We start from the raw sequence: 15,586 nt of genomic DNA on the forward strand, positions 1-15,586 counted from the left end.
AATTAAGATGATAGTGGAGTTAGAGTTTTCCAACTTTGTGAAAACAAACTAATAGAAATGATCCACTTCAATAACTCAGATATTAATTGAAACAAGAGAGAGAAACAATACATTAAGAAATAATTAACTTTCGTTAATTAATTTTTAGAAATAGGAAGGACACCTGCAGCAAGTGCAGATCTTTGCAAGTGTCATTAGATTGGGAAGGTTGTGCAGTAATTTGGAAATGGAAACAGGTCAAAAGGACCAGGAGCGATCTGCAGCATGGTCTGACTAATAGTATAAACTATGTGATTGCTAGTGAGCAGCAAAAAAGGTGATGAAGATGTGCATTTTTTAAAGGATATTTATAGAAGCCAGAGGTTAATTAGCAGTTAAAAAACATCTACTGGTGTTTTATGTCAGTACCATCGGTGTGTTAATTATTGTCATTTTCAGCCTCAAATGTGCCTCTTTCAGACTTCAGATGAAATAGGCTGATGATTCTTTTACTGAGGCATTTCTTAGATAAATTTTAATTAGTAACTTCCCCCTTTCCCCCTGTCAAATCAGTTTTCTTCTATGACCAGAACTGGAATTTCATCTCTCACTCAGCCTTCTCTTTTTTGGTATGTGTGATGCAGTTCTGGTTGTCTGTGGTATTGCAGGAAGGTAAGGGGAATGCATGTTACCATAGTCTTGTCCAAATTTTAAATTTTGACTTCTCTGCAATGTAGAAAAATGTGAAATGATCCCTAGAACTATCCACCTTCTTTTTCAAAGTTAGTAAGTAGAAAGGCACAAACCTAATTTGTTCTGCTCCTCTTAGTGCTTTTGTCTACTTTAATGAAATGATGCTGGTAGGAAAAACAACAAAGGTTTTATATGCCACTCTGAACATGCCAGAACTCTGTTCAACAACTGGAAATCCTCATAGGGTGAGTAGACCAGGCATCTTGGGGGCATCCAAGCCAGCCAGTTGAGATGACATGGGCTGAGTGCAGTCTCCTAGCACCGATTAAAACAAAATGCTGAGAACCACTATGAGGTCAGGTTGTTCCCTCCACCAGATACCTCTCAGGGAAGGTTCTCCTGTCACACTGTCTCCTGTCCAGCCCTCTTTTGCAAGTCACTACCCACAACTCTTCTTTCAAAGATTCAGTGAGGGATTTTTGTCTCCTAAGCAACAAAAAACACCCCTCACCTAAAGACACGTAAGAATTTAGAACCGCTGTTCAGGTTTGGAATGTCCTTAAACGGACACTCATTTGACCCCTCACTGTCTATTCAGGCCTTTAGGCTGCTGGAACTGAGAAATGCCAGAGAGAGCACAGGATGTGGTTCGGACTACAGTCCCCCACTTCCTTCTTCTAGAGGGAGCCAGAGAGTCCTACTTGCTTTTGTTTTGGGAAGGAAAATTCAGACTGAGATTCATAAAAATAAGTCATTTCATCCCTCCAGAAGTATTTCCTTTCAGAATTCGTAACTCCTATTAAGTTTTCAATTTTTCAGTAAACATATGTGCAAGTATATAATTTGCCAGGCTCTTTCATTTCAGTGGCCTACTTTTCTATCGGTACTATTAAAAATAAAATGCCAAATTGTGAGAAAGACAGAATTACATTAGACAAGAAGTATACAAGACGTGTTTTCCTTTCAGGTGACTTTATCTATGTATCTATTTATTTACTTCTATTCCAATTTTGCGATGGGCTCTAGAGAAAGATCCTTAGATGCTCTATTACTGATTCTGCAAGTCATCATTATGTGGCCTCTTCCTCTGAACAATTTTTCTAACCTTACCTAAAGGATCTATGATTTTTTCCCCCAATTATTTCTATAATTAAATTTTATCTGTTCTGATGACCTTGAAGGGTAGGAATTAAGCATAAACAAACAGGATAATGATGGGGCCCAAAGGCAGTAACTTTCAGGAAGCTTGAAAAAAGAGATATGTATTTCTAATTTAAGGGAGGTAAAATGAAAGAAATGTCTAGAGTGATTAACCCACTAAACGGCAAGTTTTCAGATATATACCCATCTGCTTTTTCCTGCCACCTCTCCCCAAATGGGAGGGAGCTTAGATGAATTCATTTTATCTTCATAAGAAACAAATATTGTTAATGAAATAAATTTTTACTTAGATGGACTATGCTGCCAATTGAATAAAACCCACACATTTTACAGGGAAGATTTAATTAATATTCTCTTTATTTATTTTGTTACACAATTAAAAGGAAAAAAAATTAATGGGGGAAAAAAACCCCAACTTGTGCAAAAACACTGAAATTTATCCCCTATCGTAGTCACATAGTTAAACACAAGAAAGAAAGAAAAAACAGCAGAAACAGTTTTCTCTAACATGTTATTAAAGACAAGAACCTGTTTATGAGTCAAATATTAGATGTTCTCAGGGAATTTGACAGTTTGCAAAATATACAAGAAAATATCACCTGGGGAGAGTTACAGCTGTAACAAACGAGGAAGAATTTCTGACTAAAAAGGAACATGACTTACTTTGTCTCAATTGCTCCAAAAAATTCATAAATACAATGACTAGGCTAGAAACAATGTTGCAGAGGATTGTCCTCACACACTGGCGGATGTAGAGCTTGGACGGACTTTCTGTTGGCCTCATTCCTCGAAGATCTGTCATCTGTGTCGGAGAACAGTCATGGCCTTTAGGTTTGTGCACAGACTAGGTTGTTAGGCTACGGCTACTTATTCACAGGTTCTTCCTCTTACTGTGGCTAGGCTGAGTGTCTGAGACCTCCAGCCAAGCCACAGTAAGTGTCTGGAGCTGGCATGTCCCTGCTGTGGCTGCTATACTGTCCATCAGTTTGCTAGGCCTGCCTTTATCCCATCAACAGTTTCCACTGGATGTGAGCCGACCACTGGAATCAAATGTCTGCCCTGCTAACAGCTGGATCCAGATACCACATTTCAATTTGACCTCTCTTTAACAGAGTTGTTTCAAGCAGATACTACTATTTTTATAATTGCTTCCCCATTTAAAACAGAAAAATTGCTCTTCTAAAATCCAATTTCACTACTAATAAATATTATTTGTCTTTTAGATGGTTACACTTGGATACCCTCATACTTGTGCAGCAGACTATACAAATATCTTGATATTTCACAAGCTCCCAGGTACCGTTTGTGCTCCTTTAAGGCTTAAAATCCTGGGCTACTGACAGGCACTTTACAAAAACATGGCCAAAAGCAAATTCCTGTGTTGTCTAGCAAGCTTGATACATGGAATTAATCTACTTGCTGCTGTTGAAAGGAGTCTTAACTCTCTTCATCTGCTCCCACCCATGGACCACTGTTCCCCACTGTGTCTAGTTTGACTCAATTTAGCTCACAATAAGGGGAGCAGTATTCTTGCAGGGTTTATTTTCTTATGGTGATGTCTGTGAGCTATCAGGTTGGCTCAGCTTCTGGGCAAACCACACCTACTGCTCAAGCCTGCTCCCGCCTTGCAAAATTTGTGGTCTTGTAGCCACTCATGTCAGAACAGGGAGGTGCTTTCTGGGGGATGATGACACAATGCCAGTCAACACCTTTCTCTGACCACTGCTGATTTTATACCGGGCAAAAGCTCATTTCTCTGTTTATTTCTACAGTCAAGTCATGCAACTATCTCCAACTACTGTGTGCTGACTCACGAAAGCTCGCAACATCCTGTCAGTTCTTCCTGTGGCCCTCTGTAAAGATGTCCCAATATTTTTAAGCAAATGGACCCATACAGGATGCAGAAATTAAGAGTGCAGTATCCAGGACTGGTAGCTACATTCCTTTTCCTGTCTGCTGAAAGACTCAAACAAATTGCAAAGGAAGGCGAAAATCCAGAATGAAGATGAATTCTAGTAAGTTTAATAGGTCTGATTCAGAACCTTATAATTATCTTGGGTTTTGTAGTACCATGTAAATATTTGTCACTTAGAAACCAAAACATATGGTCTTCTGTATTCTACTTAAATTTTAAACAGATTATTATAGCAAATTCAAAAGGATACCTCCCCTGAATTTTTTTTTGTGTCCTAGTTACTTTCTGAGGTACAAGATTTGCAGATAATGCTGCTTGTTGTCTCCCCAATGCTTGTTGAATGCAGTGTTAAGGTAGCTTGTTGAATGGAATCCCTACTGATTCTTCAGTGTAATTTTAAACCCAGCCTTTCAAACTAAAGCAACCTCAGCCTGAGTTTTCCCAGTGGTACAGAACACATCACAGCAGAATGCATTCCTGTCCGTCTTGTCCAGTTGCATTCTAGCCTTCAGCATGGCAAACCCACCACTTTACAGAGGAACAGAGTACCACAGCTGTGAGTGAACACTGAACTGGACCACATACCAACAGCCCTTCAATAATACATTCCTTTAAATAAATGCAGGGTTACCAACAGAAGGGACTATTAAAAGACAAAAATATTACGTCATAGCTCAGAAGTTTCAAAGGACTATTAAGACAGAAACAGCATTTCCAAGTATAGCAGGCACTGTGCTGGTTGGAAATTGTGTTAGGTGGTGCACTTTCTTCTGAACTTGTACTGAACATACTCACACAGAGACTGAGCTCCAAGACTTACACCAATGAGATATAACTTACAGTGGACAAATTCAGCATTGAGCTGAAATACAGGGTAGGTATCAAGTTCTAGTGTTCTTTCTGTCAAAACCTCCTCTCAAGTTTTATCAGAAGCAGGTAGGCATTACTTCCTCTCCCAAAGTACACTGCTACTTACCACTAAGGCTGCATCTCAGTTCTGAAACTACTGCATTCTGGTATCTGCTGGAGGTATTCTCATTATGTATAGACCAGTGTTACTTTCTCTGTACGTACACAGCTCAAATTGCAACACGCCATTTTCAGCAAATGGATTGAGAATTCATCCCAGGACCTGCAGTTTACCATGAACAGGCTAGAAGCAGGAGGCAGGGGCTTAAAGAGGCAAAGCTCTTTAATAATAAACTGGTCATGGTTAGTTTATTCAGATCACATACTGATACAGTACATCTGGTGGGTAATCTCAAGAAAGAGAAAACAATGACTCCTCTAATTGGGCATGGAGCTCAGTCTCCGTGGGGATATCAGAGCAGTGCTAACTCAGCAGGAAGATCACCCCTAACAGAACTTCGGTCCAGTTCCAAAACAGTATCTCCCCGATACATCCAGAATTTTCCTAGTGAACGTCTTGATGCTAGTATATTGATAAGCAAAAAACTCCGCAAATAATGTATTTTCTTTCCTTTTTTAATTTTTTTTTCCTTCTCACGTGTTCCTAATCTCCACTGGGAAGTGCTAAGTAAACACTTGATTTCTATTATGAACCACTTTCTATTTAACATTTAACATATTTCTGAGTCTCTTCACACCTCTTTTTTATAACGGTACATCTTTTTTTGCAACTTTCTTGTAATTTTACTTTTTAATTGTATACTTTTAAAATGGTCTACAAATGTTCTGGTTTGCTTCTTTTTTATCTGAATTTAATGTTACCATAACAGTGTCCTCCCTAATTTTAGATACTTGACTAGAAAAAGATGGTCCTCAACTAGTGCTGTTAAGCCTAATTACCTCTGAGTTGTACTGCACTGAAAAACTCTTTATATATAAACTCAATCCCATTATTGGTATTTCAAATACTTCTATCCTAAAGCACTGCAGTTACACCCCAAGCCTGCAATCAGATCCATGCAGGTAAACTGCTCTATTGACAAGGCCTCACTTAAGTCAGAGAGCTCTCAACATACACCCAATTGTAGAAGGCAGACCAACTTTCATATTTAGATTAAGTCCTAAACAACATAATTGTCCTAACAAAATGCCATTGACAGTGTTTGGCAGATACCCTGCTAAATAGCAAGGGCCAGTTTTTTACTGTCATTCCCTCTTTCACAGCATATGAACAGGAATTATTTTTCTTACACATCAGTCTTTAAACGAACGACTTCTTTACTGGAAGTCCAAAGTAATCTGTAATAGTTCTGGATCCAGGATGACAGACTATCATATATTTCACTAGTAACTTCTGACACTGCATTTTCATTTATCTCCTAAAATTTCCTTATGTATGCCTACTGACACATCTTTAAACGTTGCATACTTTAGCTTACACTGGCAAAAAATTATTTCCGACACTATGTAAAAAAAAAAAAAAAAGAATTAACTTCTCTAACTAGTTACAACTTTTGCTTCTCATTGTTTTATTATTAAAACAAAAAATACAAATTGCAACCAAAGCTGCTTCTTTATGGCTACGTTATTTAACTTGCCAACAGCTGATTCTAAAGTAGAATGACAAAAGACTACGTAAACAAATACAGATATTTCACAAACAGAAGTGGGATTTTTTTTTTTTTAACTGCCCTGGAAAAAATGAATTGTAACGAACAGCCTTGGGATTTAATTTACAACTTACTATTAAGTTACCTGAAGGTACTCTCAACATACTGGCAAAAGTAAATTGGCTTGAAATAAGACTAAACATCACACAGTAAGAGCAATCTTCCACTGACAGTGAAGATACAGCAATCTTCTTTCATCATAACTTCCTGATATTAAGTTCACATTTTCTCAGTGCATTTTTTCCTGTTCAGTAATAGTTTCTAAGCCAAGACTGGGCAGTTACTGCAAGGTCATAGTGCTGGACTGATTAAAAAGCACTGTTTATTCTCTGCTCAGAGAAGCTGTTGAAAATCCTGACCATAATTCTAGGTTTCCTAGTTACTAACCTCACCTGGGTTTATCTGCATAGCTGGTGACTACAAATACTCAGCATAACTATTGACATATGAGAGACTGTGCTCGCTGTATCTCCCAGGTAATCCTCAGTGCTAATTACATTAAATATTGTAACAGTATAGTAGGTTTGTGCTCTTCAGTCTAACACTTTTCCACCTCATTCAGACTGTCTGGAGCACCATACTAAAGGTAACTAAGAAAAACTCATTCTTCAGGGGAATTTGCAAGCTAAGGGTCAAAATCACTGCTTCAACCCTCGCACTGTCCTGTCACCCTGCACATGCATTTAGACGTAAGGGAAGGCCAAGCCGACGTTGCTCCCCTTTACAGAAACCCTTCATAGCTACGTGGTGTAACAGAGAAACAGGCCCCACTAATAATCATTCCTGTATCATCATATACTTATGTAACGCTTTAAACATATTTCCTGCCTTAGTTTAACAATCCGAGAGCTCCCAGTTTCCTTTGTGTTGCGTAACACGAGGGGCAGAGCAGCAAACTGACGCTGAGGGGAATCTTATTAATTCTCCTTAACATGACCAAAATAAAACCTGCTGGCACAAACACCCGATCCGTGCCAAGGCTCGGCTCCCCAGTTCAGGGCAGATACTCCCGCTGGGAGGACGTGTCGCGCTAAAATCTAACTCACGGCCCTACCCTCGACGGGCTCTGTTTTGCAAAGGAGGCAGAGGAGGTTTTCATGTTCGGCCCGGCCGGGTCAGGCAGGTGCGAGCCCACTGCAGCCACAGCGCTTATGCAACCGCGTCACGACAGGGCCGCCCCACTGAGGCGTGAGAGCGGCCCCCGGCGCTGGCCCGGGTGCCCTGTCCCGAGGGGGGGGGCGGCCCGCGGCACCCGCCGGGCAGGGCCCGCTCCCCTGGGGACGCTGCGCCGACATCTTAGCGCCGACGGGACAAAGCGCTGCGGCGGCGGCGCTGTGTGCAGGCAGGACGCAGCTCAGCCGCTGCCCCGGAGCCGCGGCTGTCGCCAGCCGTGACTGACAGCCCCGGCGGGAAGATTTCGAACGAGCGCGGCCGCGGCCCGGCGCCCCCCGGGCACAGGAGCGGCGGGGGCGCGGGGGGGCGGGCAGGGAGGAGAGAGCGCCACCGCCGCCGCGCAGCTGTGGCTGTGCGCTGACCCCTGCGCCGCGGGCGGGCGGACAGGCCCCGGGAAATCAAGGGGGCGCGGCGGCGGGGCCGCCTGTCGGGGCGACGGCGGGGCGGAGGGGCCCGGCGGGCACGGGCCGCGGGCTCCCGGAGGGTCCCGCTCATTGTTCCCCGCACCAGCCCTGGCAAACAGGAAGCCGCCCCGGCATGGGGCGCCCCCCCCGCCCCCGGCGGGTGACTGGCAGCCCGGGCGGCCAGTGCGGGCGACGGCGGCGGCGCGGCGCAGCCAATGAGCGCGCGCGCGCGCGGGCGTGGGCGGGAGTTCCGGGCTGGCAGGCGGGCGGGCGGGCGGCGGTGTCGGCCGGGCCCCCTCTCCCGCGGCAAGCCCCACCTTTCGGCTTTCCCGCACCGTCAATCAAAATAGGAAAAAAAAACCGGAGTAGGCTCGGGCCGCCGCCGCCGCTTCAGCCCGCCGTGAGCACAATAAGCATGTCCCCGGCGGCAGCCGCCTAGCCCCAGCCAGCAGGGCCTGTGTGCGAGCCAGCCAGCCAGCCTGCCTGCCTGCCTCCCGCCCAGCCAGCCAGCCAGCCGGCCGCTCGCACTCACACCATGACCGGTACGTACGCACCGACCGAGCCGCCCCGGGGGCTCCCCGCTCCTGCTCCGGCCCTGCGCGTCCCCGCTCCGGCCCCGGAGCGTCCGTGTGCGAGCGAGGCGAGACCGGCACTGAGAGCAGCAGCAGGAGGAGCAGGGGGAGGAGGGAGAAGAGGGGCAGGGGCAGCAGCACGGGGAGGAGGAGGAGGAGGAGGAGGAGGGCTCCGTGCGGGAGGGCGGGGGGAGCGCTGGGGTTAGGGGGGGGGAGAGGGAGGGAGGAAGGGAGGGAGGGAGAGGGAGGGGGGTGATCGCTCCCGTCAGTGACTCTCCCCTCCCCCTCCCCGCTGTGCCCGCAGCTCCCGAGAAGCCCGTGAAACAAGAGGAAATGGCTGCCTTAGACGTGGACAGCAGCAGCCACAGCGAGTATCTCCAGCACGGCAACGGCGCCGCCTCGGCCTCCGCCGGGGCGGCCGCCCCCCAGGTGAGCGCAGGCCCAGCCGGGCCCCTTCCCCCCCCCTCCCCCGGGTGACACGTTGTGAGCGGGTGCGGAGCCGGTGCCGCCGCCGCCGCTTCCTGTGTGCGCGTCTGCGAGGAGCCCGGTCGCTGTCCCGCACTAACCGCCACCCCCCTTCTCTCCCTGAACCCGCCCATTGTGGGTAGGACGCGCAGCCGTCACCGCTCGCTCTGCTGGCGGCCACCTGCAGCAAGATCGGCCCGCCGTCGCCGGAGGAGGATGAGGCCGCCGCCGCCGCTGCCTCTCACTCTGCCGGAGCGGTGAGTGCCCGCCCCGCCGCTCTCGCACGGCCTGCCGGGGGGAGAGACTGCACAGCCAGCCCGCCCGCCCGGGGGGAGGGACGGGACACACGGCACTGCCCGCCCGGGGGGAGGGACGATAGCAGGGCCGACCTGCCAGGAGAGGGGTCCCCGGGCTCCCCTGCCTCTCCAGGAGGAGCCGGGCTCCCGGGAGGAGGAGGGAGCCAAGCTCCCCCCTCCCCCGCCATTGGGAGCGGCGGCTTCATTTACTTTCAAAAAGGGGGGGAGGCGGGAAGCCTCCCTCCCCCGACCCGGGCACCGGAACGGCTCGCTCGGCACCCGGCGATGCTGGGAGGCATCTCACCTCCACCTGAGCGCGCCCCCGGTATCCTCTCCAGGCTGTCAGGCGGGAACCGCGCAGCCAGGCAGGAACACAAAATGAAGGCTGGCTGTAGGGAAGGATGTAGTGAAGTAAAATGGCTGTTTAGAAGCGAACGCAGTGGTGGAAAGCAGCTTCCTGTATCGACGCTGTTTTTTCTAGGGAGAGTTATCGTGCGGTTCCTCGTATTGCAAACCGAATTTCTGTCCTTATCTCTCATGCGCTGTCGGCTCTAAAAGGAACCGTGATGACCTTGGGACCTTGCGTGATGAGAGGGATCTTGCAGACTAGAAATATATTCGTGCTGAAGCTAATTTAACAATCCGCATAACAAAAGCCTAATGGAAACTCACATGTTTCTTAATTGGTCTGGCTAAACTCTTTTGTTGGCATAAGCTCATAGAACTCAAAGCTCTTGTGCATTTCCAGCTGAAAATATTGGTATATTAAAAGAGAGTTCCAAAATATCTTCTAAAATGACAAGCTGAAGTAGTTTTTTTGGCCTTGGAAAACCGGACATGTTACCTCTAATTTTAGTTTTTCTTTACAAAAACATTTTTAAAATTAGCAAAAAAACCTTTTTTCTTTTCTTTTAAAACAAGTTTTGTTTTTTAAACTTGCCATACAATAGCCTTGTATGTTTTAGAATTCTGCAAATAGGAAGAAAAACTCAAAGCATTATACTGGTGCATGAAGTGTCTATGGCAAGCTTTTAACAAATGTGGAAGTGTTAGTGATATTGTTAAGTTTCTAAATACTTGAGTGCTAAACTTTAAAGCACTTTACATCTGTGCATTTCAGCTTACTTTACATAAAGGGAAACTGAATTAAAATAGCTGTCTGAGGTCATACAGCAGGTTGTAGACTAATGATAGAGCTCAAAAATATATTAAGATTCTGACTCCCTTTCAAGCATCCTTTCTGCCAAACTTGTTTATTTGCTCAAGCAGTATGTTTTTAAAAATCTTTCTATTGTTGTTAGGTGCCTGATACCTCTGAGATTTGTTTCATAATACTGAAAAGTATAAACATACGTATTGAAAAATGATGTTTTATCGATTGCTTCCTTTCCTATGCTCACCTTAAGGTTGTGCTCATTGTAAATCTGGAATTGTGCACCTTGAGGAGGGGTTGTTCACTTAGGATGAGCAGTACTAGGTCTGACAGGATACTAGAATGGTAGTACAGGACAAATGGTTCCTGATTGTTCAAAATGGGCAAAGCAGTTTTGAAATGGTATTTCTTTATTCCTGTTAAATTAATCTGTTGTTGTGTTTACGTATAAGAAGCTTTTCAGGGCAAGGCAGATGCAATTCAAGAGAAGCCAAAATCTTACTTAAACCAAATATGAATATAAGCTCACTCACTACTTTTCATACATGCAGATAGGCCCCTCCTACATATCTTCTGTGAGTTAGGTTATAGCATTCTGGTAATTTTTACACTCCTACAACATAACTCTTGAATGATTCAGAATATTTTAGGTGGAAACTAAATATAAATTGGAGGAGATACCTACAGTAGCTGAACTAGACACTGGAGTTAATTAAGATGACCTTAATAAAGAGAGGGGAGGGACTAAAGGCCCTGAAATACATTCCTTGTGAAAAACAGAAGGCCAAAAGGGATTTAGTGCAGTAAAGATTTTTTTTTTCTGGTCCCCTGAGTTTATCTTATCAGAGGATGGAAGAAGGAGGAAGGAGCTAAAAAGCCTTAAGTTGTAGGTACCTCATAATGAAAATGAAATCTATACGCATAGATAGTGACATAAGCATCTTCCTGCAGTTTGTGATGCTCCTCCCTTTCCCAGGAGTATAGATGAATCAGTTTGATATCTGTGTATTGGTGATAGTGCCTAATGTAGCGATGGGGAGGCAGCCCTTTCCCAGTATGTTCTATACCTGGACTGCAGTTCTGTCTGCTGAACATCTGGTAGAATTCTCAATCCATACAAAGAGATAGTAAAAGTTAAACCAAGTATTTCCTCTTAGAAGTGTTTGAAGAGCCTGCATGTGTAGGGCTAGTGGCACTGTGGTTTGGGGGTTGTTTTGTTACTGTTTTACTGACTGACACTTGCTTCCTAGGAACTGGCAGGGCTGGAGCCCATATGCTGGGCTAGCACACTGCTTTCCTGGCTGAAATGGAATGCTGCAGCTGCTCCCCAAGAGACCAGCAGTATGATTTAAAAGCAACAGAAAAACTCCCATAGGAATGTAGGGAATATTGCATGTATGGGATTTGAGGAAGAGCTGGAGCAAATGTGATCTTGTTTGTTGTGATCTAGTTGTCCCTGCTTTAAACCCAGGGGTTGGGACGGATGACCTTCATAAGTCCTTTCCAACTGAAATTATCCTATGATTCTGTATTGGTATCTGAGTCCAGGCCTACTGTTTGAGTGGACTTTGCTGTTATGCCACTGACAGGATTAGTGGCAAAATAAAAAGACTAATGAAAATGGCAACTGCTTGTAATGGAAAGCACGTGAAAACAATTGACAGAATTAAACTCAACCCTCTTCTTCTTTCCATCCTGTCAATGACCTGGCAGGCTGTCTCTAGTCCACAAGGTTTTCAGCTTGGCCCAGTATTCTGGTTAGAACTATATTTGCTTTTGAATGAGAGGCCCTAACAGGCATTACTTTCCAATCTTGTCTCTCTGTGCGTTGGTGAAGATTGAAGTCTTTCAGCTTTGATTCCATGATTTATTCTGCCTGTGTGTTGCTTACTGCTTTTTGATTTTCAGGTACATGGCCTTGAATTTGTTTACCTGAGAATCTTTTCCTCAGTTGCCATACTGCTGCATCTGTGGTTTGTTCAAATGCTTGCCGTGGAAACTTTGCCTTGAATATTGCTGCCTTCTAGTATGTGTGAAAGCCTTGCTGGGATGGTATGCACTACTGCTTGACCTAGAATGACAGCTCATGTTTTGGTCTCTCTGGATGTCTTTCCCTCTCCTGGGAATTTAAAGTCTGAGAAGTTTTATTTTGGGTCTTGCTTTTTCACTATTTATCGTTGACTAATAATTCTACTTCCAACTGTCACATTTAGGATTCTTTTTCGTTTAGTTATAAATACTCTAGTTTCATTCCAGTTTAAACATCTGCGAAGATTTTAGCATTATATGGAAATGAGAAACAAAGCAGAAGGTGGCAGAGCTGTGCATAGGGGTGAAAACGAAAAGCAAACAGATTTAGGTCAGACAAAGCTTTGATGGTCAGCTGTATGGTTGGTGATCAGATAATTGTTTAAGAAGCCATAAAGCTGAGATGACAACCAGTTGTTTATGTTCTCTTACTTCATTGTAATGCAAAACTAAAGATTTACTTTAACTATCCAAGAGCATTATTAGCATTCTTATGGTTGTCTGTGTGGCGCTGGCATAGGTGAGGATGCAGTGCAAGACTGATGGGAGGTTGTTTGGGAGGTCTGGAAGGTGGGGTAATTGGGAAAAGCGCAGGCTGGCTGATAACTGTGGGCTCTGGCAGCCGCCAAAGAATGGGAGCTGTCAGAAATGACTGCCCCAGTTGTGGTATGTAGTTGCATCTAGTGTGGTGCCGGGTATGCTAATTCTCCAGTCTTAAAAAAAAAAAAAGGCTGAGGGGAATTATTTATATGATTTGTTGCTTACCAACATGATGTGGAAAACATTTGGACAGCTTAATAATTAGCAATGTGGGGAAGATGAGTATCATTTATCTGGTGTAGACAAAGCATTTCTTTGTATCTTTTACAAATAAAGGTTACAGTGCTTTAAGACTGCTTTGGCATAACTTGAGTTTTAGAATTGAATATCACTGCTTCACAGAACTTAATGAAAATCTGGAATTCCAGTTTGTTTGTGCCTCAGAACATTACTGTAACCATCTGAGATGCACCTAGCTCAACCTCAGTTTAGGGGGAAATACTAATAGTGATGATAGCATAGAGAAATCGGAAGGCATTTTAAATTTCATGTTTTCCACTAGGCAAAAATATGCATGAATGCCACGTGTCAGAGTTAACTATACCACTTGGTTCTCTGGCCTATATGATCATTTTGAGGAAGTTCAGAATTATTCTGACATCCATTTTTTCCTTTGTGAGTGATAAGATAGCTTCCTGATGCCGTGTTTCTGGATGTGAACAGATGTACCAGAATGTGTTCAGCCACTATAGAAAAGTCTGCCTGAAATTGTCTTGCTTTATTTTGCAGAATAAAGAAGTTTCAGGTAGAATGTAGTGACTAACAGTGTATTTCCCCTGCTGCTGTCCAGGGGAACACAGTCTTTCTAGTACTGGATTAGAATCAAGTATAGAAGTTCTTCTAGAAGAAGTTGCTTTAAGGATGTTCTTTAAAAAAATTATGTTTTATTTTGCTTTATAGTTTTGGAGAAAGTAAGAAAATGTACATTTTAAAACATTTCCATATTTAAAGGCATCATAAACCAGAAAGTTCTCTCTGTAATTTTAAACATTAGTAAGAAGTCTAAGATTTCATAGAACAGTTGAGGTTTGAAAGGAGTCTGGAGAATGTCTGGTCTCTCCCCAACTTGCTCTAAGCAGGTCAGTTAGAGGAGATTGCTCAGGGCTGCGTCCAGTGAGTTTTGAAAACCTCCAAGGATGGAGACTCCACAACCTCTCTGTAGCCTGTTTCAGTGTTTGATCACCCTTATGGTAACAAAAAAAAAAAGTTTTTTCCTACATTATGGGGGACAGAGTTAAAAGCCTGACTAAAGTAGTGATAAATAATATTCCTTGCATAACCTTATCTACCAAGCCAGTCATCTGATCATAGCCCATTGTCAGGTTAGTTACTTAGTTATTTCTACTTTCTAAATCTAGGCTGGCTACTTCTGATCACTGCCTTCTCCCCTGCCACACCCCCTGAATTTATTTGAAGGCTAATTTTTTCAAGGTTATTTTCAAGGTTATTTGCTCCATTGCCTTCCCAAAGATCAAGTTCAGTCTGACTGATCTCAGGTCCTCCTGTCTTGTCCCTCTTGATGATTTGAATGAGCCTTCAGCACCTGAGTTAAAAGCACGAGGAAAACAAACCATTTCACACAATGCTAATTTCTAGTTTGGCATGTAGTTATATTGAGATTTATACACATATATAGATTAATAATTGATAAACAAATGAAGTTACCTACAGTCTTGTTAAAAATGTCTCCTTCCTTAGTATTGCAGCTTCCTTGTTTCTACTAACATCAGGAATATTGTATTGTCTTAATTTGGGCAGATTCTGAACTTCTGCTGATTGATAAAAAGCTACTGAAGTTTTGACTCCAGTTGTCTATGTTAAGAAAAAAGATGATGCTCTTTAAAAGAGACACAGATGTATTTCGCCAAATTAGCATGTCTTTTAAAGTAACATTTTAAGCAGGCCCAGATAATACTTTTCCCCTGAAACATTCTTTGTTTCTCTAAACATTTGATTTGGGCATATGTATTTCTCTGAATTGAGTGGCTTCATTGGCAGAGGGCTGAAACATGCAACAGAATTAATTTGCCTTAACAAGCAGCTTTGTGTCAACTGAACCACAGTGACGGATGTTTAACATGTTTTTAACCTATGGCAAATACAAGATAGAATGTATTAGCTCATACTTTAATGAAAGAGTCGAAGCAAATGCATTTTATCTAGTATTTGTAATGACCTAAGAATGCACAGATAGTTTACTGTAGCTTGGTAAACACATGGTATTAAACTCATGCATTAGAACCCTAACTCTTTCATAAAACAACAATTTGGATGAGGCAGTGTCCAATCTTCTTCTTTTGGTATGTGATTTTTAAATGTTTAGGAGCTCGTGACTCATTATCTGTCCACCTCTGCTCATTTTGTTGATGCTTTTGCTCCAGGACTAAATGGGGCAAAAGTGACTTTCCAAAAAGTGCAGTAAAAAGCAGTCCACAATAGACCAGCAGAGATAAGCATTCAGTAGTTCTTTAGCAATAAAATACTGATGGCTAAAGGCATGTACTCAGTTGGTCACATTTGACACGTTGAAATTCAGGTGTCTACAACCTGGCAGGTTCTCACAGGGAT

At 43.8% G+C, this 15,586-nt stretch overlaps 1 protein-coding gene across 2 annotated transcripts in view; it reads left to right on the plus strand.

The window, feature by feature from the left end:
- The first annotated feature begins 8,182 nt into the window (after nt 1–8,182).
- SP3 (Sp3 transcription factor) overlaps nt 8,183–15,586 on the plus strand; it is a 34,441-nt gene continuing 27,037 nt past the window's right edge. For both annotated transcript variants that reach the window (XM_017837763.1, XM_017837771.1), the window contains exons 1-3: nt 8,183–8,446; nt 8,781–8,905; nt 9,085–9,198. In XM_017837763.1, the coding sequence (XP_017693252.1) occupies nt 8,440–8,446; nt 8,781–8,905; nt 9,085–9,198 (246 nt within the window). In that variant the 5' untranslated portion in view covers nt 8,183–8,439. The remainder of the gene's footprint in view (nt 8,447–8,780; nt 8,906–9,084; nt 9,199–15,586) is intronic.

This window comes from Lepidothrix coronata, unplaced genomic scaffold, assembly GCF_001604755.1.
Source record: "Lepidothrix coronata isolate B3197 unplaced genomic scaffold, Lepidothrix_coronata-1.0 Scaffold7, whole genome shotgun sequence".
Lineage (NCBI taxonomy): Eukaryota > Metazoa > Chordata > Aves > Passeriformes > Pipridae > Lepidothrix > Lepidothrix coronata.